Consider the following 26,003-nt stretch of genomic DNA (forward strand, 5'->3'; position numbering starts at 1 on the left):
ATTCATGTAATTTAATAATCCTGAAAGAAGTAAAGAGTAAACAATTAAGAGTATAAATATGCATAAAATTTATTTAAATAAAAAAATTAAACAGATTTACCATTGTTATTATTATCATCACATATATATTTTATCTTAAGAATTTATTCTTTTGATAAAAAAATATTTATGGTAATATGGAAAATTATAATAAATTTCCATATTATATAGCATAAAAGTTTAACTTGACTGTTGATAATATGAAAACCTTCTGGTTTGTATCGATGTGTTGTGTAAAATGCTGAGAGAATATAAAAAGCTCCAGCATGCGCATTCTGACTGACTGATGAGAGCAAGTTGATTTTTAAAAAACATTTAATGTACAATGAGTATACATAGGATGGAGATTGCGATGAGGATGGTAATCGCATAATATTGTTACTGAGAGATGAGGTGCTGTCAGCACAGTAGATTGGTCAGCGGATGATACACCCGGATAGGAGGAATGAACGTGTTACGCGGTAAACGTGTACACTTTGTATACAGTACACAGCCTGAATACATAGATACAGATATAGACTTCCTCCACAATACATTGTAGCTGAAGTAAAAGAAGCTTCGATTTTTTGGTAGCATCACTGCGCACAGTGATCAATATAGAGTGTGGAGCATAGAAAAGCTCGAGTATACAGTACAGTAGAGCAGAGGGTAGTGATAGTAAGGGTAGTGATGAAAATGGTGGTGGTGGTGATGGTGGTGGAAGCGCTGGTGGTGGTTACTCCAGGTAGTTATCGGTGCTCGTGCGCGGAACGGAACTAAATCAGCTCTAGCAGCAGCAGCAGAAGCAGCAGCAGTACAGGGTACAGGGTTTTGAGGGGTTGCTGCTGCTGCTGCTGGTAACTCGCGATGGCGGGGGTGAACGATCGAGGAAACGTTGGTTGAGGAACAGAACGGAGCTCAAGCTCATATCAGTGAGACCCGCGTCGCGATAGCGTACACTACCGCGCACATTCCGACCATAGCAAACTAGGTCAAGCTCACTGCCGCTTCTGCACGGCTCGCTCTCTTAGTCGCATCACAGCCAGCCGTGCAGGAGCGCCCTTACGCTCCTTCCTTCTTTTAACTGTACGTATTCTTCCTTAAACCTAAAAATCATTTTAAACATTTTAAAAATTAATATCTATCGATTAATTATTTAAAACAACGACATCAACCTGCTACTTACCGCATTTGGTGGTTACTAAGTCAATATAACTTCTGCAACCTATATATAACTACCACCCGCGAATAAACCACAATGTCGCATAAATATTTTATCTGGGTATAAATATACATCCTTGTTAAATTGGTCTGACTAAATGGATCGTGTCGCAATCATCTATCTACAATACTCCAATTGAAACTGCACCTACAACAGAGTTTACTAATTAATCATCGGCTATTAATTGTTTAAACATTGAAATTGATTTTTGTCACGATAAATAACAACGTATAGATATACTTACACCACCGGAAAATTTATTTTTTATTAATAGTGCACACGTGTGGCTGGTATTTATTAATTTGCTGATACAAACAATACACAACATCCACCAAGATAAAACGTTATAAATTGATATTCATTTATTGATGCTTCAGCCTTTTTTTTATTTATTTTAATTTTACACTCGATATAACAATTTAAATTTCGCGAGTTTAATTTTCTTTAGCATTTTTTCGCCTGGAAGAAAACTGCTCCAAGACCACTTTTAAACTCTGTGTTCCTAGTGTAAACTAAGCTATTTACATTTTAAGTCCTTGGCCGTGAAATTCAACGCATGAATTATTTCTCGGTTTTCTTCTTTCTTCTTTTTATTTTTTTCTAAAACATTCATCAAATTCACATGATTTATTTATTTTTTTTGCAGCAGATGACAAGAATTTAAATGTACAATTAGCCAGTATTAAAACAAAACATCTTTAAGATTATTTCGTGGTATAAGTCACAGACAATCAAAAGTGAGTATTTTATGTGAAACATTTAAACTAGACAAATTATATTATTGTTTAACAAGTAAATTATTTAAAACGTTAGTCGTATTGTTGGATTGATTTTTAGAGTAGTAGTTTATTATTCAGGTAATAATATCTTTGTAAATATCCATATATAGTTATATTTACATTCGATATGCATTATTGATGTATACCAGAGCTTAAATAAAGCTATAATACTTGATAACTAATTTATAAATGTTGATTGATTATTTAATCACTCAATTAGATTATTCATATATCTGTATATGTATATATTTTACAGGATTATCATATAAATGAGGTTATCTCTGCAACAAGAGTTATTACTGTTTATGGTTATTAATTTTTAAATTGTGTTCAGTTAATTTAAGCCGCTGCCGGTGATTATCATAGAAAAATAAAATGATTATTTCCATAGTCTATAGCTGATGAATTATTGAAAAGTTTGTTTAAAACCAAATGTGCAATTGACCCAGTAGGTCGTGCACTAGAAGAATATATTCTCGGAAGAATATATAATACAGAAAAAGAAAAAATTAAATTAGTTATTTAGTAAAACAATAGCTGTGTTTAGGTTTATCGTGCCGAGTTTTCTTTACTATACTTCATTATATTTTCCTATGACTATTTTATGCCCGAAATATAATCACAGTTGTTATTTTGTGCAAGATCCAAGATCAGCTGAAAACTTTGTTTAACTTTGTAAAGCTGAACGCCGCCATAATGCTTCAATTGTATAAAGTTGTGGTTAATAAAAAAAGCTCTCGAGCGCGAGCTTGTACGGGAAAAAGTTAAATGACGTAATGTAAACAAATTATGTCTTTAATATCTACTTGCGGTCGGTAACGCGTCATCTCAAGTTTTTATTTAAGTTTAAATCTCTAAAGAACCGTCGCTTTTTAAGAGCAATGCTGTGTAACTACTCTCGGTTTTCAACTACTTTGTCCTATTTTTTGATGCGCAAAAAATTACAGTATATATACATATATTTATTATTTTTTTTTTTTATTTTCCTTCAGCTACATAATACGCGCGCTCAGATAAATTAAAAACATGTCTGTGCCATTTTAGAAATGAAGTACACGGATGCAAACAGAGGGTAAATAATAATTACGTGATGATAAGTGTCTTGACGCTGTTAAATTACTAACTATTATTATTTTAATCAATTATTGACAGTGAAATTAAATGTACATTTTTCATAACGTCGACACGTGAATTTTTAAATTCTCTATTTGAACAATGAAGAATCAATCGTTCATGAAAAATAAATGTAGAAGTACTGATGAATATTAACAGAGTCAAGAGTCGTCTGTTTTTGGATTCTTTTTTTTTTTTTTTTCGGTAAATCGGCCACAATTTATCGGGAATGATAAAGCTAAAAGATTATACTCAAATATTTGGACACAGTGTCGGGCGGATTGACTCATCGGATGTATATACAAAAGCTAGATCAATGACAAATATATATATATTTCTGTTTACACACTGCTTCTGAAACATCATTTGTCAGATACATATAATATATATCTCATAAAACATCATTTATTACTGTTCGTATTTTACTTTGTATCGAATTCTTAATATGAAAGGGGCGTATTACTAAAATACATATGAAATATATTCACGCCTTTTTGACTTTCAAATTTAAATCCGTCAATCTTTTTCTGGCATGGAAGATATGTCTATCAGATAAAATCATGTCGGCAAAATCCTGTTAAACCCTTCTTAGATATGAGAAACTTATAATACCTCAATAAAGTGATCTAAAATTAAAGAGAGATTGTTGAGTAGAAATTTCAATAATTAAAAATTAGTTAGTACCTGAATGATTTCTATAGAGGGTAAATCTCTTGTCTTGCAAACGTGACTAAAATTGCATTAGCGTCAACATTAGAGCTTTGTCGAGCTTGGTGTAAACCTCAGCTCACTGTACTGGTTCACGTATTATAGTTATAGCACCAGCTCGATATATCCGTCAGCCCAACATCCACACAGATATGCATTACACATAGTTTAATGATTGTATCGGCGGTGCCTCGATCATATCACGGTGAGCATACGTTAACCCCAAGGGTTTCATACTATTCAGACTAATCCCAATATGTGCTACAACATTCATTCGAATTTAGCTTTTTTTATCATACCGAGTAAAACTTGTATCTTTTATTTATTTATTTATCAATTTTTTTTTACTCTATTTATCCAGAGATAAAAAATAAATCGATGGCTTAATTGTTATTCGAACCTAAGAAACATGTTTTACATATAAAACCTCAGCTGAAGCTTTGTGCTCAAGTGGTATAAAAATAATTATACAAGTCATCCTTAGTCCTAATTAAATTTCCACGTAGTCGTATTAATTATACTTCCGCAGATGACAATTATCAATTGTAATTGAAACACATTTTATATTCTTAGTTTAGAAGTAACATTTGAGAAATTCTTCGTATAGGTTAATTAACTTTGAACAATCGATACGAGTATATTGGTATGTTTCTTCGCATGTGCAATACTCTACCACTTCATCCTTGTTTATAGAGTAATATTTAAAATTATCAATTGCATTTTGAAAAAAAAAAAAAATATTTTTGCATCCACATTATCAAAATACTGAAAAAAATTCCATAAATAGTGTCCTTTGTCATGGAATTAATAGGTCTTATACTTTAGCTAATTACACTATAGCATACTTAAATTTATTACGATCCTTTTCACTTGTTCTTGTGTATAAAAATTTCATGTAGTTTACATGCACCAGTAGATTAAAATTTATAATTAAATTAACTTCAGATAATTATTTAGTGTCGTATTGAGTATCTGAAAAATAAATTAATTTCTTTCATGTTTCTTTTACTCGTTATATATTCAACTTACCTTTATCAGTTTTTATTGTTTTCACAAAAAATTAATTAGTTAATTAACCAAAAATACTGAAGTTATTTCAAGTTATGTGATAATGTGGTTGCACTCATCAAATTTTCCCAGCACTGAGCTTACCCTGTTATACCTTGTTATTTTCTATGAATAATGTTAAGTAAATATAGTCAGACTTCATTTTCATGCAAGATCTGCATCGAACTTTGTTTAACTTACAATTGATAAATTTGAACGCAGCCAGGGTAGCCTTCTGTAAAATACACATTGGAAGTTGTAGTGAAGTTTTGTTGCCGTAACAAAAAGTATTCCAAAAGAAAAAACAATGTTTTTTCAGTATCAGTACTGAAAATTTAATCAAAGTATAATAATGAGAAATAGCGACTGAAAATAAATAAGATATAAAGTTAAAAGTCGAATATTAAAATGATTAAATATAAATCAAGTAGTGATGCTGATAGTTATAAAAGACGATGGCTGTCCAATTAAAGCCGTCGCCACTGCCGTAGCCACCTTACTCTCTTGTTCATTATCATCGCGTGCCTGAGAGCTAGATAGCGTTTCCGCAAAGGCAAAAAGCTCCATGCCGCACCGCGCTACTTTTACTCTTACCAATCACAATTAATGAGGTCTCTGAACTTTCGTTCAATTATTCTAATATCGTGCTCTCGTTTTTCCTTTTCGCCGAATATATAATACCTATATAACCATACCTTGGTATAAATATATTAGAAACAAATTTATTTCGTAAAATTTCAAGTACTTGAGTCATGTAAAGGTCATTGTTTACTTTCTGACAGTTTTGATTACTTAAAACTTAAGTATATCTGTATGACCTGATTACAAATGGGCTTAAAAATTTTGTTTTAAAAGAGACAACTTGGCTGGTATCTAAAGTTTCATGAATAGACAATGACAGGACGCATTTCAAGCTAAATTCAACTATTAGACAAGTTATATTAAGTATGCATATAATACTTTGACCTACGTCTTGTAATTACTTACTCTCAACTCACAAGAGATCTAAAGCGTATTTAATACCCAGGAAATAATAAATTCTGATCGTGTGCAAGATTTTCAAAGACTGCTTATAAATAACCCGTGTGAGCGTACACCATAAAAAAATCAATAAAATAATTTTTAAAGCAGTTTATAATATCTTCTTTACTTTTATATTCTGTTACCCATATATTTTTATATAATACATGTTTTAAAAGAAACAGGGGTAAAGTGAGTTACCAAGAGAATGAGAGTTATTAAACCAGCTTAGAGTTTGTAGTAAAAACTTTGATTAAAACTGCCTTTTATTTTTTTTTCTTATTTTATTTCTTAACAACTCACTGGATGATTGATTGATTTTGCATTTTAAATTGAACTAAGTCTCTGTAAGCATGGCTTAACCCCAAGTTTAATAAATCTCCACTAAAAAAATTTTCATCACACATGTTCGCATTTGTATGCACATACATTTACAAGTAACTTGAAAATAATCCAGAAAAATCCACATTTTCGATACGTTTTATGTGTAGGAAATTTAAAGCATATACTGAGTAAAATCACTTTGATTATCTGAAAGATTCAAGTTTCCATTAGCGAAATGGTTGAAGTATAAAAATTGAATGGCAAAACATTAAACATAGACGTAGAAATGAGAGTGTCTATATCACTAATCGTATTCTCGTTAAAAGTTTCAATAAAAGTATTTCACTGTTCCGAGTTTCAAATCACCAGGGCAGAAAGCATTACAGATGATATACATTTATAGATTGTCATGTAATAAATGTTGTTATAAGGTAAAAGCCCCAATAAATGATCACGTACCAGTATATGATCATATATTGGGGCTTTTACCTTACTCTAAATTATAACTTTACAACACTATACGGTATTATATATTATAAAAGAGTACTAGTGTGTAATTGCCTAAACAGTTAAACATTGTTAAGCGGCGAAGCGTTAGAAAGAGTTAATTTATTGTTGGTTACTTGCCATAGGATTAATATGGTATATGGTGTTCAAGCTATTATTATATAATATAATGAAAAGCCTTTGAATTCACTGATGAGTTAAGTGAGTAAGACTTAAGTATTGTTGACGAGTGTCGTACGCGGGCAAGTATTCATTCTCTCATTTAATAACAACGTGATAAGAGTCCGTGTCTAAGTGTATATATCTTTCTCACACATATACGTAGATATATGTTATACATGCTAGTATATGAACTAGCAATTCTCCCTGCCAACCAGTGAAGCGCTAGACGTCAATTCGGATCTTGGCAAAATTAGCTTTCAGGAAAAACCTAAAAAAAAAATATGAAGAAAAATTGATATGAAAAGCTTCAAGGGATCAAAAAAGAAATTTCCGGGCAACACGTGGTTGGTTTTAATTAATAGCTATAATGTTATTTTAAATTACTATCGGATTTTCTTACACATTGTAGATTATTATCCGAAATTTAAATTTAACAGAGTATTAAATTTAAGAGTAATTAAATATCATACAATAATAATAATAATAATAATAATAATAATAATAATAATAATAATAATAATAATAATTTCGTAATAATTTTTATGATGTGTACAGAAACAAAATAAATGAAAATAGGGAGGTGCAATAAAAGGCATATCTTATATAAAATTTATATGAAATGAGAAATGTTTTAATGTGAAACAGTATGATGTTTCAAAAGCGTCACAAGAGGGTTCATAGTGTCTGAAGAGTGCATAAAAATTTCGCGATTCTGTAAATTTATTGGATTCTGAGACACGTAACATATATACGAGCATTATTATTATTTTATTCGCGCAATTATGATATCTAGGCAGCGAGCTGAGCAAATGAATGAGCAAAAAGAGTAAATATATGCACTCAACACAGTTATATGAAATGAAATGAAATCTAGTGTACACAGTTGAGTTTAATGTTAAATAATAATAAATCCATGTTGAATTATTACATTCCATGTGCTGTAATGGGTATGCGCTCATAATATATGAATGTAATGGTGGTGCATTTACTGGCATAATAGTTGCATGATTCTTTGGTTAAACTCTTTTAGTATTAGTATTAGTACATTACATTATACATATAAAAGTACTGTAAACGGCAGCAGCACATGATCACATGCGACGATATCACACACAACGAACGCTGACGCCGCTTACTCTCATTTTTTTCACCCTGCTACTGCTACTGCTACTGCATCGCATTGGTGTTACCAACCTCTTACCTCTTGGGGTCTCTCTCATTCTCTATTCGGCGTGCTTGGTTTGTTCACAGCTTTAGATATCACACTAACCCCTTCTCATCTATATAGTTTTATTACATCAGCCAGCCATATGCACACACGAGCTTTGAATTTTTGCTTCGACAAACGCCAGCATGGAGAATATTTATAGGCTGAAGAAAATATATTGAATTATATTATTATAAAAAGATTAGCAGAACGTATCTGCAAAGTGGACAATAAATAAATTATTACTACCTTTCGAAGCATGATAAAATTTTTCAGATTTTAAATTATGCAAACTGTATGAATAACGTTCAATCATAGATGTGCCAAATCATGCGATAGATTCTGGTTACTGAAAAAGACGTAACGTTGCTTCTGAAGGCTAAAGATTGGCATGTAAAGATGAATGATGATGGTATAGATAAATAATACTTACAAATGAGGGAAATCATAAGAAATTATTATAGACAGAAGGCGTTTCATCCGGATACATGATTCGTTACTCATCAGCTATAGGTATGGTGTGTATCCTAAAAGCAATGTGAACATTTATAACATGAAAAATCCAGGAACGGGTGTTTTTGTCATCATACATCTTATATGCTCTCTGTATACATCTAAAAACAGAAAAGAATCGTTTTTATTTATGGTCTTATATAAATTGGAAATTTTTATTTACTTTATATGAAATTTTGCAAAAGTTAAAACTGATAGTAAAGTTTATTTATTGATAGCAGATGGTTATATAACTTTAAGACATTTTTTATGTCATAAAATATTTTATGTTCATATATGATCAGATTATATAAAATATATTTTAATATTTACACATGATCAGATCTGTGAATATTTTTTCTCAACTCTGAACAGATAATCCTGTGTCTTGCTCGTTTATTATAAGAATAATAAAATAAAAGCAAAGTTTTACGTGTAATATATATGCGATAGTTAAGTTAGTAAGACCCAAGATTTAGTCATGGTAAAAAGAGCACACTTGGTTTACGTACAAGTAGAAGTGTATAAACAACAACAACAACATCTATTTTTCCTGACACCGGCATTAGAGATAAACTTCAGAAACTTCACCGTATAAATTTTTAAGCTCCATACTTATTTTCCGATACTTTTTTACAAAATTTATTCTCGCTAATATTTTAAAAAACACACTCTACCAGAGAAAGTTTATTTGAATGTAATCATTCCTCATAGCAACGAATTAAAAAAAAAAAAAAAAAAAAAAAAAAATCAAAGGGGGTAGAACGTGTGGTGGTGTAGCAGTGTGATGAGTGTTGTAGTTGGGTATCGAAGTCTTAATACTCGTATAAAGGTTAACGTCTATAGACTGTAGATACTCAAGGGTTGAATGGCGCGCGCGGTAGTATAGTATTGATCGAGTAACCGAGCAAAAGTCTCATCACTGAGTTGGTCCGCGCGAGTGCTGGACCACGTACAACGGTTCCCGTTTTCTTTTCTTTTCTTTGCTTATATACCCATCTATTACATACAAATACTACGTATCCTTTGGTAAAGGGTACCTTTATAGTTTACCGGTCGACATCAACCAGCAAGTCATTTATTCAGCACCGTTCGCCGTGAAATTGAGGGGAAAAAGATATAAAAAGATATCTGTCACAATGGATAATTGAAAGTGATAGTTGTCGACATTTTCTCGAGTATTCACCAACAGGCCACTCTGATGATATACTCGACTCTATCTCGAATTTCGGCTCTGCTGGCTGTACTGGCTGGCATGTTCAGAGATATGGACATCGACTAGTATACCCTACACTGACATCTACTACTACTGGTGATATTTTGTCACCCTGATGTACAGCCGAGAAAAACTGCTCGGAATAGTAACATCATTCCCATGTCACGTACGATATTTTACTGCAGACACGTGAGAAATATATATATAAATCCTTTGCCAGACAGAAATATAACCGGGTGAGGAAAAAGGGAAAACTTTAAAACAGTGACCCTGCGGGCCTCCCTCAAAACTTTCTGCTATTTTTAAGCTTCAGAAGCTTTACAATACTGTTATTAATATTTTTGGGTGTAGACTCTGTATCCTCATGCCTATTTCCAGTCGAATCAACAGAAATATTTAAATTCGTTTATAGATTGTCAACTGAATTATCTGTCAAAAATATTAAAGAAAAATATTATTTATGAAAATTTCGAAGCAAACTTATAATAAAAAACTATTAACCATTTTTCGCCGATAATTTAATTATTTTCAACAATTTTAATCTGTGAGCATTTAGCAGCTAGATAACTTGAAAACATTTTTAGGCTTGATTGATCAAGACTTCCCAACAAATTGCCTATTTTGAAATGTTCTATTTTATGTAACAAAAAGGTTAACAAAGTAAAACAAGAATAAACGGATAAAAGTATCAGCCGTCCGGTAAGGCCTTTAGGTCTAATACATGGACAGCTCGTTTTATGTTTTATACCCGGTTTATATACTTATTTATTTGTTACTCTACCGTGTGACGGTAAAATAGTAGTTTACAATTGTCCCAGCGTAATAAAAGTTTTCAAATAAAAAAGTAAAATTTATAAAAGTGAAATAAAGTTAATTACATTTTTAAAAGGGTTCTTGAAAAGTCAACTAGCGATACATACTCTCAACAGTCGTTATTATTGCGAGTAGTTGAATAATCCGTTAATTATCCATACACATCAAACAACTTTCAAGAGTACATGTACAACACTTTGGAATTCACATCCCAGCGCACAGTGTGTAGATGAAAATCGCTAAATACTCCCAAAAGTTTTAGGTGTACAATAGTGAAAATTAAAAAGAAAAATTTATAAGTATTTTCAAAGTTAAACCGTAGACCTTTTGAGTAATTGTTAAGTAAACCACTTAATGAATAAGTAATTAATACCTCTGTAGTTTTGTGAAAGCCATCGAAACTTTGATAGGAATAATATTCTTTAAGAGCCTCTTAATTTTTACTTCGGTTAATCTTACTCTGATATTTATAATATGGTTTTAATATCATTCATTACTATGAAATAATAAACAAAAAAAAAAAGTAAAGTCGTTAATTGTTGTACCGGAACACAAAGAAAAATTATGCAACAAAGTTTACTCGCGAATACTTGAATTCCGCAATAGTGAATAAACGACAAATTTACTCCAGGCTAAAGAAAATAAAAATCCAAGAGAAATTTTAATAGCAAAGTTAACAGGAAGTGAATTTCTTTAGTTGCCAGAGTGTAGACATATATATATACCCACTGAAAATGCCAAAGGAATGCTCTAAATTAACGTCAATTGTATAACTTGCTTTCTTCTTTTAATTTACTCTCATTTATTATTTTAATACTCGGCCCCTCGCTCAATTCTTAATATTTCATCCTCGGTGATTACAATAGTTAGTACTTATCTTTTGTTTAGTCAAAAAACAAATAAAACATGTACCAGCAGTAATATATACAAACCATTTTATAGATTATAAATAGAAATGGAGCCAGAATTTTTGATTCACATAAATAACTTGATGTCAAATCCTAAAATAAATAACGTTTGTAAAATTTAATTACAGATATGTATTGGTTCATAAGTATTACCATTTTAACCACCGCCACAACAGTATTTTCCTGCCGACAAAGTGAATTTCAATGCGGGAACGGAAGATGTATTACGCTCAATAAAGTGTGCAATGCCTTGGACGACTGCGGCGACGGATCCGATGAGCAACGAGCATGCTCTCGTAAGTATATTATGTTATGCACTATTTTATACAATGAAATTCAGTTTAAATTATTTCTCATATAGTTTGAATTGAAAAAAGTTTACTAATTAAATTATATTAAACATCAAGTTTTAAAAATATATAAATTCTTTGATGTAAATTGTTAACCATAAAGTAGAAAAGGTTTGAGTTTAGTCAGGCACACTCATTAGCTGTGTTCAGATTGTTAACTCAAATGAAGTTAGCAAATCTGGTACAACACTGAAATGTAACTGAATTCATTCCAAAAAATATTATTTATTGTGGAGAGAGCTAGTATCGTAGTCAGTATTCGGTTTATTTTAAATAAAGTATAAAAATAAAAATAAATTAATATATTTGAATAATTATAAAGTACCGAAGAGATCGAATAAAAATATGATTAAAAAATGATAATGAAACTAACAGACATCTGTCAGTTTTTTTTCTTTGGATTTCTATAACAACTCAATTGTTATGAAAAAATTTTAACAAAAAAATTACTAGTACAAATTATGACACTAAAGTTAGCTGTTACTTGACCAATTTTTAATTTTATTTAAGAATTAAATTATTTCTAAAAATTCATTTTAAAAAAATTGCATTTTTAATTTTTTTAAATTTCTGCATATCAATTTTTTTTTACCGTAATAACAACAGTTCTAAAAATTATTAAATATTTGCTAAATTAATTTTCATGTACAAATTTTTTAAAAACATTTTTTCATAATTTATTTGTAATAAAAATCAAAATGATTGTTAGATATCCGCTGATTTCTGTTTCATGATTAAAAAATGTAAAAAAAAAGAAGAAAATTAGAATTTTTTCACATACTTCTGCCAGCAGTAATTTCGTAAAAAGGTATGTTAAAAAGAAGTGTATTACCCACATAGTGGTACACACTGCAAGTGAAATATGTAGCCAACGTCAATAAGATCTACATAAAATGCCTCATACATACATATATACAGTCACGTGAGAGTATATAACTGATAAAATTTTGTGCTGCGGTTTTATACACATTCACCGCACGTATAGCCATCATTCTAGCATTCTAAGACGTTCTAAGCCATTCGCCTTTATGTCACAAGTACACGGCCAGTTACCCGCTATTATTGCACTAGAAACTCACTAGACTTCTTCTTACAACTATTTTTAACTTTCTGCTAAGAAAATTGAAAATTTTCAAAAATCGGGAAGTTATTGGTTTTACCCCGTTTTTCGAAAATTGAGTTTTCATCAGATCTCGACGTTTTGAGGTCCTAGGAAGCTTTCCTGACTATTCCCGCGAGGGTGTCACTATGTCTGTATGTATGTATGCATGCATGTATGCATGTGTGTGTGTGTGTGTGTGTGTGTGTGTGTGTAAACCTCTTATAACTTTTGAACGGTTGAATCGATTTCATCGCGGGTGGTGCCATTCGAAAGGGCTTTGCCAAACTTAGGTTTCCTGTGAATTTGAATCGATTCGGACCGATAGATTTTGAGAAATTTGGAGAAATCTAAAAAAAAATAGGAAAAAAAATTTTTTCAGAAGTGGTTTTTTTGGGATAACTTTTAAACGGCTTCACCGATCGATTCCAAAAACTAATTAGCTCTCAACCTTGAAAAACCACGTCGATCGCCGCCAATCCGGTCAAAATCGGTTGATTCGTTCGAGAGATATCGTGAACGAAAGAAAACCGAAAAAAGTGTTTTTTTGGAGTTATTCCAAAATTTATAGTTTGACCAATTGAAACTTAGAAATTCTTTATGAGGCTTAAAAAACTGCGTAGAATGCCGCTAACCGCGTAAAAATCGGCTGATTTATTCAAAAGTTATTGCGGTTTGAAAATTCAAAAAATAGTGTTCTATGAAACTTCTATCAGACTTTTGAGCTCAAAGAGCTCAAAAGCATAGAAAAGGTATCTTTTTGAGCTCGGAGAGCTCAAAACAACACACAAATTGTATTTTTGAGCTCGAAGAGCTCAAAAAAAGCGGCCAGGATTAACGGAATTAGCGGGAAGTTGCAGAGATGGCCTTTAGGGTCAACCGTTTTCCTAATTTATTTTTTTTATTTTTCAGATTTAGTGTCACTGTGTTAAATGTTTATGGCCAATTAAAATATTTACTTTTTCATTTTTCATCGTTGTTTAATTTAATATGAGAAAAACTTTGAACCACTTAATTACTTTCCGAGGCTTCATTTCTGGTGAAATATGACATCGTTTAATAATAATCTATACCAGAACGTAATTAACTTGAATAGTTAATTGATAATTGAAAAACAAATGGATATGACAGTTGATGAAATAAAAAGGAATTAAATTTTTAAAAAATAGAAGAAGGACAGAAATATACAAAAGTAAAGAGCATGTGCAGCTTGGTTGCACTTGGTTGCGTCGCGCGAATCAGTGTGTATGTATATAGATATATAAATGTACGTGTAAGTTTGCGGGCTGTGGGCAGACACAGCCAACTGGCCATACGCCAACCAACGGCCAACATTTAGGTCATATTCTCTATATCTATACTTTTATTCTCAATATATATATATATATATATTATATGTATGTACCATAGTATATATGTTACCATAGAGTGCATGGCCCGTCTACCCTCTCATACTACTCCCTTTACCCTGTACTTTGTCTGGCACGTCTTCGGCAGAGCTACACATTAGCTCAGCATCACATAATCAAGACCACCGTCTATATATTGTATATATTATATATAATCATACAATTCTACAGTTACTCAGATAAAAAAAAACAAGTATGATATTTGTTTGGCAATGTTATTCCTGGAATATTTATTTAATTTAAAATCATCTTTTGCCACATATTTATATTTTATTTTATTTAATCAGGTTTTTTTTTTTTTTTTTTTTTTGTCGAAAAAGAGTTTAAAGTTATAAAAAAGTTTCACCGGAATTCATTGGTATTTCGACTTTGTACGAATAAGCTCTCACCGTATAACTATTACAGATTTCATTAAAGCTTTCGTTGAATTTGTGCAATCACAGCACTTTTTTATCATGCTTTTTTTTATACTTTATCGAGATACTCGTGGAAATAATGCACGTACGGATAGAAAACGAATGACCAGGCGCAAAAGCTACAGAAAAAAAAGAAGAAAATAAAATAAAAAAAAAATAAAGTACGGGGAGACTAGAGAAAAGATGAACCGTGCACCCTCGATGAGGTACACACAAGTAACCTGCTCGAAGGGTTGTCTCGCCGACCGCTTGAAATGAATACTATAGAAATTTTTTTTCTTTTTATTTTTTAAATCTTCACCACACCCTTCTCTGATGCACCGGGGCGCTATCGTGAGATATGCATGCGTGAAAAGCACGGGTTGCACAAGAGCTCCCACCTTCATACAAAATCCAACCTGCATTCAATAGTGTTCTACTAATGAACCAAATATTTAATTCTGTTCCTCTTTCACCATTAATTAAAATGTTACTTCTATAAAAAAAGTGTCATCCGGTGTCAAATGAAAGGTAAGTTGTAAAAAAAAACATTAATAAATAATTATTTTTATTTTTTTTATTCTTGTTATTTTAGAAAAAAAGAAGAAAAAGAAGAAGAAATCACTGATGTTGCTTGTCTATAAAATTACCAAAATGATTGGTAGGAAAATATTTGATTCTCAAATTAAATACAAATTTTACGAAGAAAAATAATAGACAAATGAACGAGTACATGCATAAGCAAGCTTGAGTGCCTCCGTTGGGTTTACAAGTGTTTAAATTTTGTAGAGCAAAGAAGAATAAAGTGCTTGTGCTTGGACATGAGTCATTCCCAAGTGGATAAAGTCACATATCCGTCAGGCGGCACTTGTTTTATATTTAAAGACCGTGTTGGTTATTAATATACTTCAAATTTCTTCTCACAGATAAGAGCCGTTTATCACTTATAAATGGTATTATTATTTGACATACAGCTGATACGGTTATAAAGGTAAATGTTTTTGCATATATATCCAGAATTTAAGTGGTAGAACCAAATCAACTGTCAGGCTCTTAATTGTCAGTGATAATATTCCCGTCGCTTATAATTTGATATTCTAGCTGGGTATTATAGACTATACAGTAAAAATATTTATACAAAGTGAACAACAATGTGTCATAACACGCTGGGTCTATTTTTGGTGTTAATAAAAAATAGCAATACCAAATGACAGAAGTGACCTTACAGCTGCTGGCATCAAAACAATTACTGTTTTAAATGCTCGGAATCGAAAGGTCACCAATAATGTCACTGATACAATAAGCTAAATTTATATGAATGTTTGTAATGCCAATGTACGAGACATACAATAATAATAACAATAATATGAATATTGTAGAAAAAATCAATATTTAATATAATATTATAATACATAATATAATATAGAAGCAATTATTGGTCCTGAGTTGGCGCATCAACCAATTAGCTATTTGTGAAACCCTGCACCACAGTAGTCGAGTAGTTTTCCCCTCGGGGTTTTTATCGACAGACACGTTCGCATAATCGGATAGTGCGATTCCAGTCACCCTTCTCTACTCACTTTATCAAACTACACTATACTATTCAATTCAGTAATTTCCCACAAAGAACTACTTTTTTTTGTATAAATTATAAAGAAAATAAAGGAGTTTAAGCCTTAGAAATGCTTTATCATTTATTTTCTCGTGTCCTAAGCTCGTTTTCCCGGGATAACTCTCCTCTCAGTAGCTCTCTAAAGAAGAAAATTATCGTAAACGAAGACAAGACTTGATTATTATTATTATCATCATCATCATTATATTGGCGTCAAATTATAGAATATAAAAAAAAGAAGTAAAGGAAGATATCAATATATTAATGAATAATTCAATTGACACTCCGATGTTATGAATAAAATATCGCGATGGTGTAAATAGAGCAAATAGAAATGACAGAATAATACGATGGAGAAATGGACAAGCTACTGGTACATCACACTGGAAATGACGGGTATTGTAGGCTCACGGCGGTATTCACTCGCCTAACAACCGTTCAGCATTCTCTCCCCTCTGGTGATGCCTATGTACGGTTGGGTACGATCACCAAACCTCTCTCCCCTAATCCTGGTTCGCTCTTTGACTGCGATGCGTAGTCGATTGTACATAGTTCTATAGTAGAACCCTTTCTCCATTTCCTGTGATGTGGATGTTCATCTACACACACATCTACATGATCATTTATCCGTATACACAAGGAAATAGTTAGCCCTTGAATTCAATACAATCAACTGCACGTGGATTATTCCGTGCTACACCAGCAACATATTCTCTAAACTAGCCGTATATATTTTTCTTTTCATTCCTATCCTTCTCACCATACAATAATAATAATAACAACTTTATAGACTGTACTTATTGGTATAATAAATATAATAAATAGTGTGTGTATTATTAATTACAGCTTGCAATAAAACTTACTACGGTGATGTGGGGAAAACTTACTACCTCGAACTCCATCGACCCAAAGAGGACAAAGTACCTTACTTCTGCAAGCTGACATTCAACGCTCCCGGTGGTAACTTTGGAGATATTGTTCAGGTAATACCTCTCTCCATACATATAGAAATAGATATATGTATAGTTATATACATGTATCCAACTCTTCTCACCCTCGCCTATAAAATACATTAAATGCCAAAGATGAATTGCTGGTGCACGGAGTAAGAATTTTTAATAACCTACTCACCGTAGCATAGTGTTACAAAAACTTATACCTTTTTTTATTATAAAATATGTCATGTATTAAAACGTTCATTTAAAGAGCAAAAAAAATTGGCAAATATTTTATAGTCGACTTCAAGTGTGTATCAATCGCCGTTTAACTGGAAATACTCCAAAAATTAAATAGCATTTATAATTATTATTATTATTATTTTTATACATTAATAGAGTGCGATGTTTGTTGTCAGCTAACTTTCGACAGTTTTACTCTTGGAAAATTCGTCTCTTTTACCGCGGAAGGATGTCCTGATGGATCACTGCAAATATCAGAGGCTCAGCGTCCCGATGTAGGCGGGTTGTGGTGTGGCACATCATGGGGACCTGCAATTTACTACAGTGAAACTCCAATCGTCACCATTTCCCTCCGACTTTTTAGATTGAGTCAAGATCAAACGGGATTTAACTTTGACTTTCGTATGGCTTATAAGATGATCCGAAAATCCGACGCCGTAGTTCGATATGGAAATCCTTTCGTTGGTAATATCATTATTATTATTATTATCATTACTTTCACTATAATATACTATATATGATTATTGAATAAGTTAATATTGAATATTTAAACCAAATAACTGTTAATTAAACAACAATAATAGGTATGACTCAAGTAACTCAAGCGACAACAACATTGGAGCAGATCTCGACGGAATATTCAAATACAACAACGTTAATATCCACATCGCCGGGAGTTGAAAGTGTTGAATACGAAGAGCAATTTAGAGATAGTAAACCAGTTCTCGAACAACAATACCTCGGGGATCTCATTTCAGGTACATACTGCTCGCGGATATTTAGCGACTGCGACAAAAAAAAGTGTAGACTGCAGTCACCGAATTTTCCCGGTCTCTATCCACGTAATCTCACCTGTTATTACGCTGTAAGTTCAGATTTTATTTCATACAGCAATAATAATAATAATAATAATAATAATATGTATTAATATTATTATTTTATAAAAGGTACGACAACATGAAATTCCATCAGGAAAACATGCTCTGATCACTGTTCGACAACCACGAGGACAACTAATTGCTGTTCGAGCTCGTCCAGCAAGCCAAGCTGAGCCCGCACCTCGAGAGCTTCGTCTCTGGCAAGACTGCGATGTTGTACAAGACTACGTGACTATTTACGATGGCTACACTACTCGTGATCCAGTAATCCTTAAATTCTGTGGCGGAGGAGAACCCGTCCCTGAGGCTACCAGTAGTGGCGCTGAAATTCTTGTCGAGTTTACCACTTCACCATACGGCACCTTTCTTCATCCCACTCCACCCCACTCATTACATGGATTTCAACTAGAAGTTCAAGTATATACTATTATTACTTCCGTACTGCTGTAAAACTACCTAGATTAATTAATTTAACTTATGATGGTAATAATAATAATAACAATGACAGGTTAAATTTGTCGACGCGGACTCACCAACTTATGCCAAAAACAAACGATGTGAATTTTGGCTGCAAGGTAATACGGGTGGAGTCCTCAGTTCTCCGAGTCATACCTTACCCAGGAACACAACTTGTCTGTATCATTTGCGCGGAGATGGTCCAGTCACCCCGAGTCCAACACCACCGAGACCTCTTCCCAAATTTCCAGAGACTCGTCCCGGCACTGTGTGGAGAAAACCTCCACCCAAACCACCTCAGCCGCAGTTCAGAGTTTGGCTTTCGATTCTCAAGTTTCATATTGGAACAAACCCCACAGTTGTCCCTTCACAGAACGCTGCCTCTGACGATGATTGCAATACCACTCTCTTTGTTTGGGATGGTGAAATGCTGCCCTTATCTGACTGCAACGATATATCTTGGTATTATTATATGATACAATTGTTATTATTAGTATTATGTAATTATAATTACTGTTATTCTTTTATTTACCGATTAAATTTCAGTGAAAAAGAAAGGTTGAGATATATGGAGAGGACAGGAGACTCTATAACCCCAATAGGTGCAGGACCACACAGCAATACATCTCTATTAGCAAGATACTGTAAAGATCGAGTCCCTAAAACTTGCGACCACGCTATTTTACAAAATACCAGTCGACCCTGCTCACTTGTCGAGGGTTTTATTTCTTCTGGCAACAGCCTTACCATCGAGATACGTATGATTGAGTCTACGGCTCTCAGGTAACTAGAAATTCAACAGATAATACGTTTTCTTTACCCTCAAACCTTCTTTTAACCCCACAATTTGACCATATAAATTCTCAGCTTAAATGTCCCCCATTAATCGCTGTAAATTTACGATAGTATACCCATAAATAGAATATTAAATCTTTTTTTTTTTTATTTCTTCCAGGCCCGTAAATTTTCGCGCACTTTATGAGTTTGTGGATCTTCATCACGACGGTGAACCATACGGCAATGGACCCTGTTCACGAGTATTTTACAGCAGAAATAGAGATCAGTATCCAGATCGGAAATTCCAAGCTCCGCGGAATATTTTTCTTTATGGTCGAGGGGGTACTCAAAATTTAAGGTAATAATAAAACAGCTTTGCGTTATTTATAGCAATGGAAATAGATTATTATCTATCTAAAAAAAAGACACTTTAAAACTCGATATTACAATAATAAGATTATTTGCATGACAAAGGAATTTTTATTGCTTTTTTTTTTTTTTAAACATCTGAACAAATATTTATGAAAAATTACTCTCAACTGGTTTTAGTTGTGTGTATCGATTCGAGGGTGAACAGGATGAAGTCGTCAAACTACGATTCAATAAGCTCCTCAATGGGAATCGAACATGTCGTAGTGTGTCCAGTGTTGACTATAATCGGTTTCTCTGTATTGGCTCCAGCAATTTCTCACTCAAGGTAAATTTATTATTTTATTATTCCATTTCTTCTTATTTTTTTTTTTTTTTTTTTTTTTTTTTTTTAAATTATCATATTATTGCCTTGCAAATTGTCATGCGTGTATTATTCAATACTTCTAATAAAAACAAGAATAGCAACAATAAACGAGAAGAAAAAAAAATATATAAATAAGAGTGCATGCTGAAAAGCAGGAGAAAAAAAATAAAAAAAGATCGATATGCTAAGAACACACTACGATGATGCATATCTACTTTAACCTAGATGTGCAACGAGCTTTCGCGTAATATCCTGAACTGTCTGACACGAGCTATGTTTATATTATACAAGTTGCATGGTTGTAGGTGTATATACGTGTATAAGAATATACTAGTTTCCATCAACACATTAACATCGTGTCTTTATTACTCACTATACGAGTATAGTAACTTGAATTCGTGATTAGAGTTAGTTCTTAACACCCTCCAGCACTATACTAAATTTAAGAAACGATCGATACTAATATATATATATATACGTATACAACTCTAATATGCTTGCTTGGATCTTACTTGTTCTCTACTTGTCAGTTATGTGGCCGACAGATTGCTCTAAAATTTACATTACACATTTTCTCAAGATGAATTAATTGTTTATCTGTATTACAATTATAATTATTATAAATATTACTATTACTATGTTGAAAAGGTAATGGAGCTACCTTGGTCGAACGCAGCCCCGATTCAAAGAGACTGTCTTTGTTCGAACCGATCTCTACCGATAAACATTAAATCATTGTCCCACGTTGTTGAAGTACATTTCACGATTCAATCAATGACTGCCCTCGACGACTATAAGAATCTTTTCTTCGAGGGAGTATGGGACTTCATCAAGGCTGTGCCGTGTCTTCAAAAGCGACGAGTTCGTGGTCCATCAGGAGAGATAAAATATGAGCTGCCGCTGACAAATGAAGATCAGGTTGGTGAATTATTTTTTTCTCTAGTCGTATATCTGTAAAAGATTTTAATATTGATATATATATATTTTATTTGAAGAAAAATTGCAAACACCATCCCTGGCTAATTGACCCAGGACCGGAACAGTATCTTTACTTGGAAACACATGGAGTTGTAATGAATAGTAATAGCAGCAGTAATAAATGCTTGACCAGTAATCGCATCATCGTACACACAGGTGGAAATGTAAATGTATCAGTATGTCCAAAACCAGAATCTGACTCAAGACACAAAGTTGTAAAAGTTTTCAGCAAAGGTTGGTCTGTCGAGCATAAAACAATGATGCTTGCACCGCGTTTTGATCCAATGAGAACAATTGCCGTTGAGTTTATTATGAATGAAGCTGACTCTTACACTGTTACGTGGCTTGAATTAACTAAAAGATGGTAAATAATAATAATTAATTGTCATGATAATTGAAAGATTATTAGAATAATACGTATAATTGTTTAATAGGCCGTCGTCAATAATGTCAATAGCAGAACCAGGGGAAAGTCTACCACGTGATTGTGAGCAACGGTGTCCAGAATTGAATGCCTGTATAAATACATCATTGTGGTGTGATGGGACTTCTCACTGTCCGTCTGGTTACGATGAAGCGCTCACTCATTGTTCAATGCTTCTGCGACTTCCTCCTCTGCATTTGGCTATCGGTGCCTCAATAGTAGTTACAATAATTGGCACTACATGCATCATCTTTTGGCGATGTGTACGTCGAAAAGCCAACCGTTCAATTTCACAGCACCGGCTTAAAAGTATATCATCAGAGACAGCTATTATTGGAGATGGAAAGGAAGTTATCTGCTGACAAAGCGACAGTTCTGTACGTTACGTCGAAGTTGACCGGGTTACTACTGTGTGACGATCGTTACGATCGTCATCATCATCATTATCATCACCAGTGATGCCATCGGTATATCTATGGCTCGTTCATTGCTCCTTTGTGGGTCTCAAACGGTGGTACGGACATGATGCCTTGTTAACACACTATTTAATGTTGTTATGGCTACTTAGTGCCGTTAAAGTTATTATTATCATCCTTCACCCCCTGATTCTCAAAAGTGCCATTTGCAATAATATCTATTGTAAATTTTAAAGAATGTATGAACGAGCTATAATAATTATACCGAAAAACTCGATTTTCCGTGCAGAGCTGTCTATTATTATAACTATTGCGATAATTTATTATTATCAATTACCGTGTATGAGAGGTGTGTGTTTGTGTACGTTCGTCCGTATAAAATCTCACAAATTATTGAGTTGTATTTTCTCAATAGAGACCCATTTTAATAATATAAAATATAAATTATTATTATTATAAGGAAAAGGTGGTCGCATATACACTGAATCTTTTAAACGAGTGTGTTGATTCCACTGGGATTTTTAAAAAATGTATATCTGTTGGAGTAAACACTGTACTCGATGTGATTTTATTTTATTTTTTTTTCTTTTTTTATTATGTTCACTCTACTTCCCCGGGAATTCTCTCGATAACAATGACCACACGCTGCCAATACTTTATTGATCATACCAACAGGAATATAATTAATGTACAATATTTTCACACAACTTGAATGATATATATATCTATATATCTTTTAAATTATTTAAACCCGAATGAAAAAAAACTTGCGACCATTAAAATAATAATAAAACAATTAAGCGTGGTTTTTAATCACATTTTTTAACAAGGACAATAACTATATAAAAATGAAAATAAATGTCTTGAATCGAGAGATTTGCGTGGAAAATTGTATGAATATATTTGTAAAAATATATCGAGTTTAAAGTGTTTAAAGATTTGATGCATATAAACAGGTTAATAATGATGATAATAATAATAATAATTAATGATTAAACAATACTTAAAAAAATATAAAGAAATTGTAGAAATTGGAAAAGAAATTAATGATAATAATAATGTTATAATCATATACGTTCGATTGAGAATATGTCTATGAATAAATGGAATTAATGTATAAATGCGCACGAGTATACTGCCTGAGCAGTATGTACATAGAAATATAGTAGAAAATTACGTTATGAAACACAATATAAATTTAGAAAACTTATTTGGCATTGTAATAATTTAATGTGTACTGACCAAATTCAAGATATGTAGGTATAAGAGTGTTGCATTACTTTAAAAATATAAAAATGAAGAAAAAAGAATTTTTAGGCATTAAAAGCATTCAGGTATTGATATAGAGAAGATGTAACAAGGTCGTGAATGAAAAATTTTTAAGTCGAAATAATAATAATACGAATAATAAATAATAATAACAATAATATTGATATGTCATGTGAAATATGCACATATATACATATATATATGTTATTTGGTTCGGAGCTGAGCTTCGAATTGTTACGCCGAGATTGACGTCAGCATCGCGACGAGGGCACGCGGACAATCCAATCGATTTTACGGCACAAGTGTGGAAAAACTAATGGTACATGTTTTGTAATAGACAAATATTAATAATGTCAAATTTTTATTCCTCAATTTAGCAAGCATATTAAATAACTGACGATCTCAATCTCTTATTTGAAAAATACTGTACATAAATATCAATACTGTTTATATCTAGTAAGTAAAGAATTTTTTTTGTGGACTTCCGCGCGTGCTACTTGCACAGCAAAAACTCAAAAAAAATGACTGGGTCATGGTTATTATTGTTATTATTATTCTTACTATTGACTATACAGAGCTAAAAGAAAAATAATTATTATTATGGAGTAGTAGTGCTACGCACACAAACAGCGACAATATAGTTTGTAAATCAATGAAATAATTCGGCCATTTAAATGTTAGAGAATCTAGTTAATTATTTGCGAGTAACAAAAACAGCCAGTAATGATAATGAGTAATAATTATTGTGGATTGAAAATAAATATGATACGAAAAATACTCATGCACACTCAGCTAGCCACGGGAGCACAGCCATCATTTTCTTCGTCAGTGCGTGTACATAATATGCACTAATAATTATAAGCATTTGCTTGTACATTTAAATTAAACTAAATTTGCATGTTTAATACTTTGCTACCGCCCAAATGATAATTTCACATTTCGATACAATAACTCTACATATTCTGAGTAATTATTTTCAAAAGTCAGACACGAATGAGGATATTTAACATTTTTAATTGTTTGCTTAATATTGGTTTCAGTTAGATTTATTTGTTAATTGTCTATAATTTCGGGACCAATTTAAAATATCGCCAATTTAGTGTCTGGAACTTTTCCTATCGCTACTCTGTGTTAATTTCAATAATTCAAACTTTCTCAGTTTATTTGTGGTAAATCAATAACTTATCTGAGTGTTTCAACTTTATATTGTAAGAAATTATGAAAATCAAAAAAAAAAATTTGGGGTAGTAATTAAACTAAAAACACTACGAAGGAGAGACCATACTAAATGTGCATTTCCATTGTTAGATATTACAATCGTATGACATTTTTTAAATTTGCTAGGCGCAAATTGTTATTTTTTTTGACACACCCATACACAAAAATTAATTATAGATATAAATCTTTAGAAACGTATAGATACTATAATTGAATAGTTACTTAAAATGTAAAAAAATCAATTTTAAAAATATTTCACAGTATATTGTTGTTAAACAGACGAAATATACGAAGAAAGGGATGAAATATTAATATAATACTTAATATACTTTATTCAGTATTTGATAATACTCTGTAAATAGCGATCTCTTAATGGATTTTAAATGACAAAAAAAATTTAAGTCAGCGAAATTCTACTATGTAGATGATAAAATGTTTCATGATAATACTATTAAAGTTATTATTATTATAAAATTCGAATGTATAAACTGCATATCTCAAAATTGTTAAAATTTTATTTAATATATGAGAGAAAAAAATTTTCCCCGTTAAAGTAAAAAATAAAACAATTTCGTTGTTTGTTAAATTAAAATTAAAATTATTTATACAGTTTATATTGCGTTACTAAAAAATTGTAAAAATAAGTTTACTCAAAATTTATTAAAATTAATACTTACTAAATAATTAATCGCGCACGGATGTGCAAGTGGTCTCGACCATTTTTCAAGACTGCCGAAATACGTCATGTGTATTTTAATAATTATATGATGTATATATTTATGTTTTTGTTATTATTTTAAATTTGTTTTTACTATTTAAATATTGATAATAAAATGAACTGTCATATTGGAATTTTTTAAGTGCCATATTAAACTTTATACACTCTGGAAAATCATTATAAGCATTATAGTTATCATCGTCATTATCATCACAACTGTTTATCTTTGCAAAGTGCTATTAAATAATGTAGTTGAAACTAAATTTGGCTTAGTGTATATAATTTTGCTGATGATAATAAATATTTGGATTAAGTGTGCAAATCAATATACAGAGTGCAAGAAGTTGACAATAACTCGTAGAAAAAACAAGATTTTAACTAAAGAACGCGCACATAAATTACTCGATTGAGTTAAAAAATACAAATTAAGTAAAGATTAAAAAATGTAATTTTATTAATTTAAGAAATAAATTAAAAAAAAAAATTTATTTGGCCGAACAAATGTAAAACCAAGATATTTGCAAAGATAACTTTAAAATTAAAACATTTCAACG

At 31.8% G+C, this 26,003-nt stretch overlaps 1 protein-coding gene across 2 annotated transcripts; it reads left to right on the forward strand.

The window, feature by feature from the left end:
- Window positions 1–740: 740 nt before the first annotated feature.
- LOC123275238 lies at window positions 741–24,233 on the forward strand. Of its 2 annotated transcripts, none has more exons than XM_044743213.1 (14): window positions 741–1,104; window positions 1,887–1,977; window positions 11,665–11,832; window positions 17,248–17,384; window positions 17,756–18,044; window positions 18,164–18,444; window positions 18,527–18,874; window positions 18,966–19,375; window positions 19,460–19,696; window positions 19,869–20,048; window positions 20,240–20,387; window positions 21,075–21,344; window positions 21,422–21,768; window positions 21,839–24,233. In XM_044743213.1, the coding sequence occupies exons 3-14, from the start codon at window positions 11,667–11,669 to the stop codon at window positions 22,188–22,190; spliced, it is 3,165 nt and encodes a 1,054-aa protein (XP_044599148.1). In that variant the 5' UTR covers window positions 741–1,104; window positions 1,887–1,977; window positions 11,665–11,666; the 3' UTR covers window positions 22,191–24,233. The 2 variants fall into 2 exon arrangements, with proteins under 2 accessions (XP_044599148.1, XP_044599149.1); XM_044743214.1 differs by having other exon boundaries at window positions 1,890–1,977.
- Window positions 24,234–26,003: the final 1,770 nt, after the last annotated feature.

The sequence above is a fragment of the Cotesia glomerata genome, linkage group LG1 (assembly GCF_020080835.1).
Source record: "Cotesia glomerata isolate CgM1 linkage group LG1, MPM_Cglom_v2.3, whole genome shotgun sequence".
Taxonomy (NCBI): Eukaryota; Metazoa; Arthropoda; class Insecta; order Hymenoptera; family Braconidae; genus Cotesia; species Cotesia glomerata.

What these genes read in the sequence shown, in the direction of transcription:
- LOC123275238 (XM_044743213.1), top strand. Translation starts at nt 11,667, where the DNA reads ATGTATTGGTTCATAAGTATTACCATTTTAACCACCGCCACAACAGTA. An exon ending in GGGGGTACTCAAAATTTAAG is followed by an intron (nt 20,049 to 20,239) that starts GTAATAATAAAA and finishes AACTGGTTTTAG; the next exon opens with TTGTGTGTATCGATTCGAGG. An exon ending in CTTGAATTAACTAAAAGATG is followed by an intron (nt 21,769 to 21,838) that starts GTAAATAATAAT and finishes ATTGTTTAATAG; the next exon opens with GCCGTCGTCAATAATGTCAA.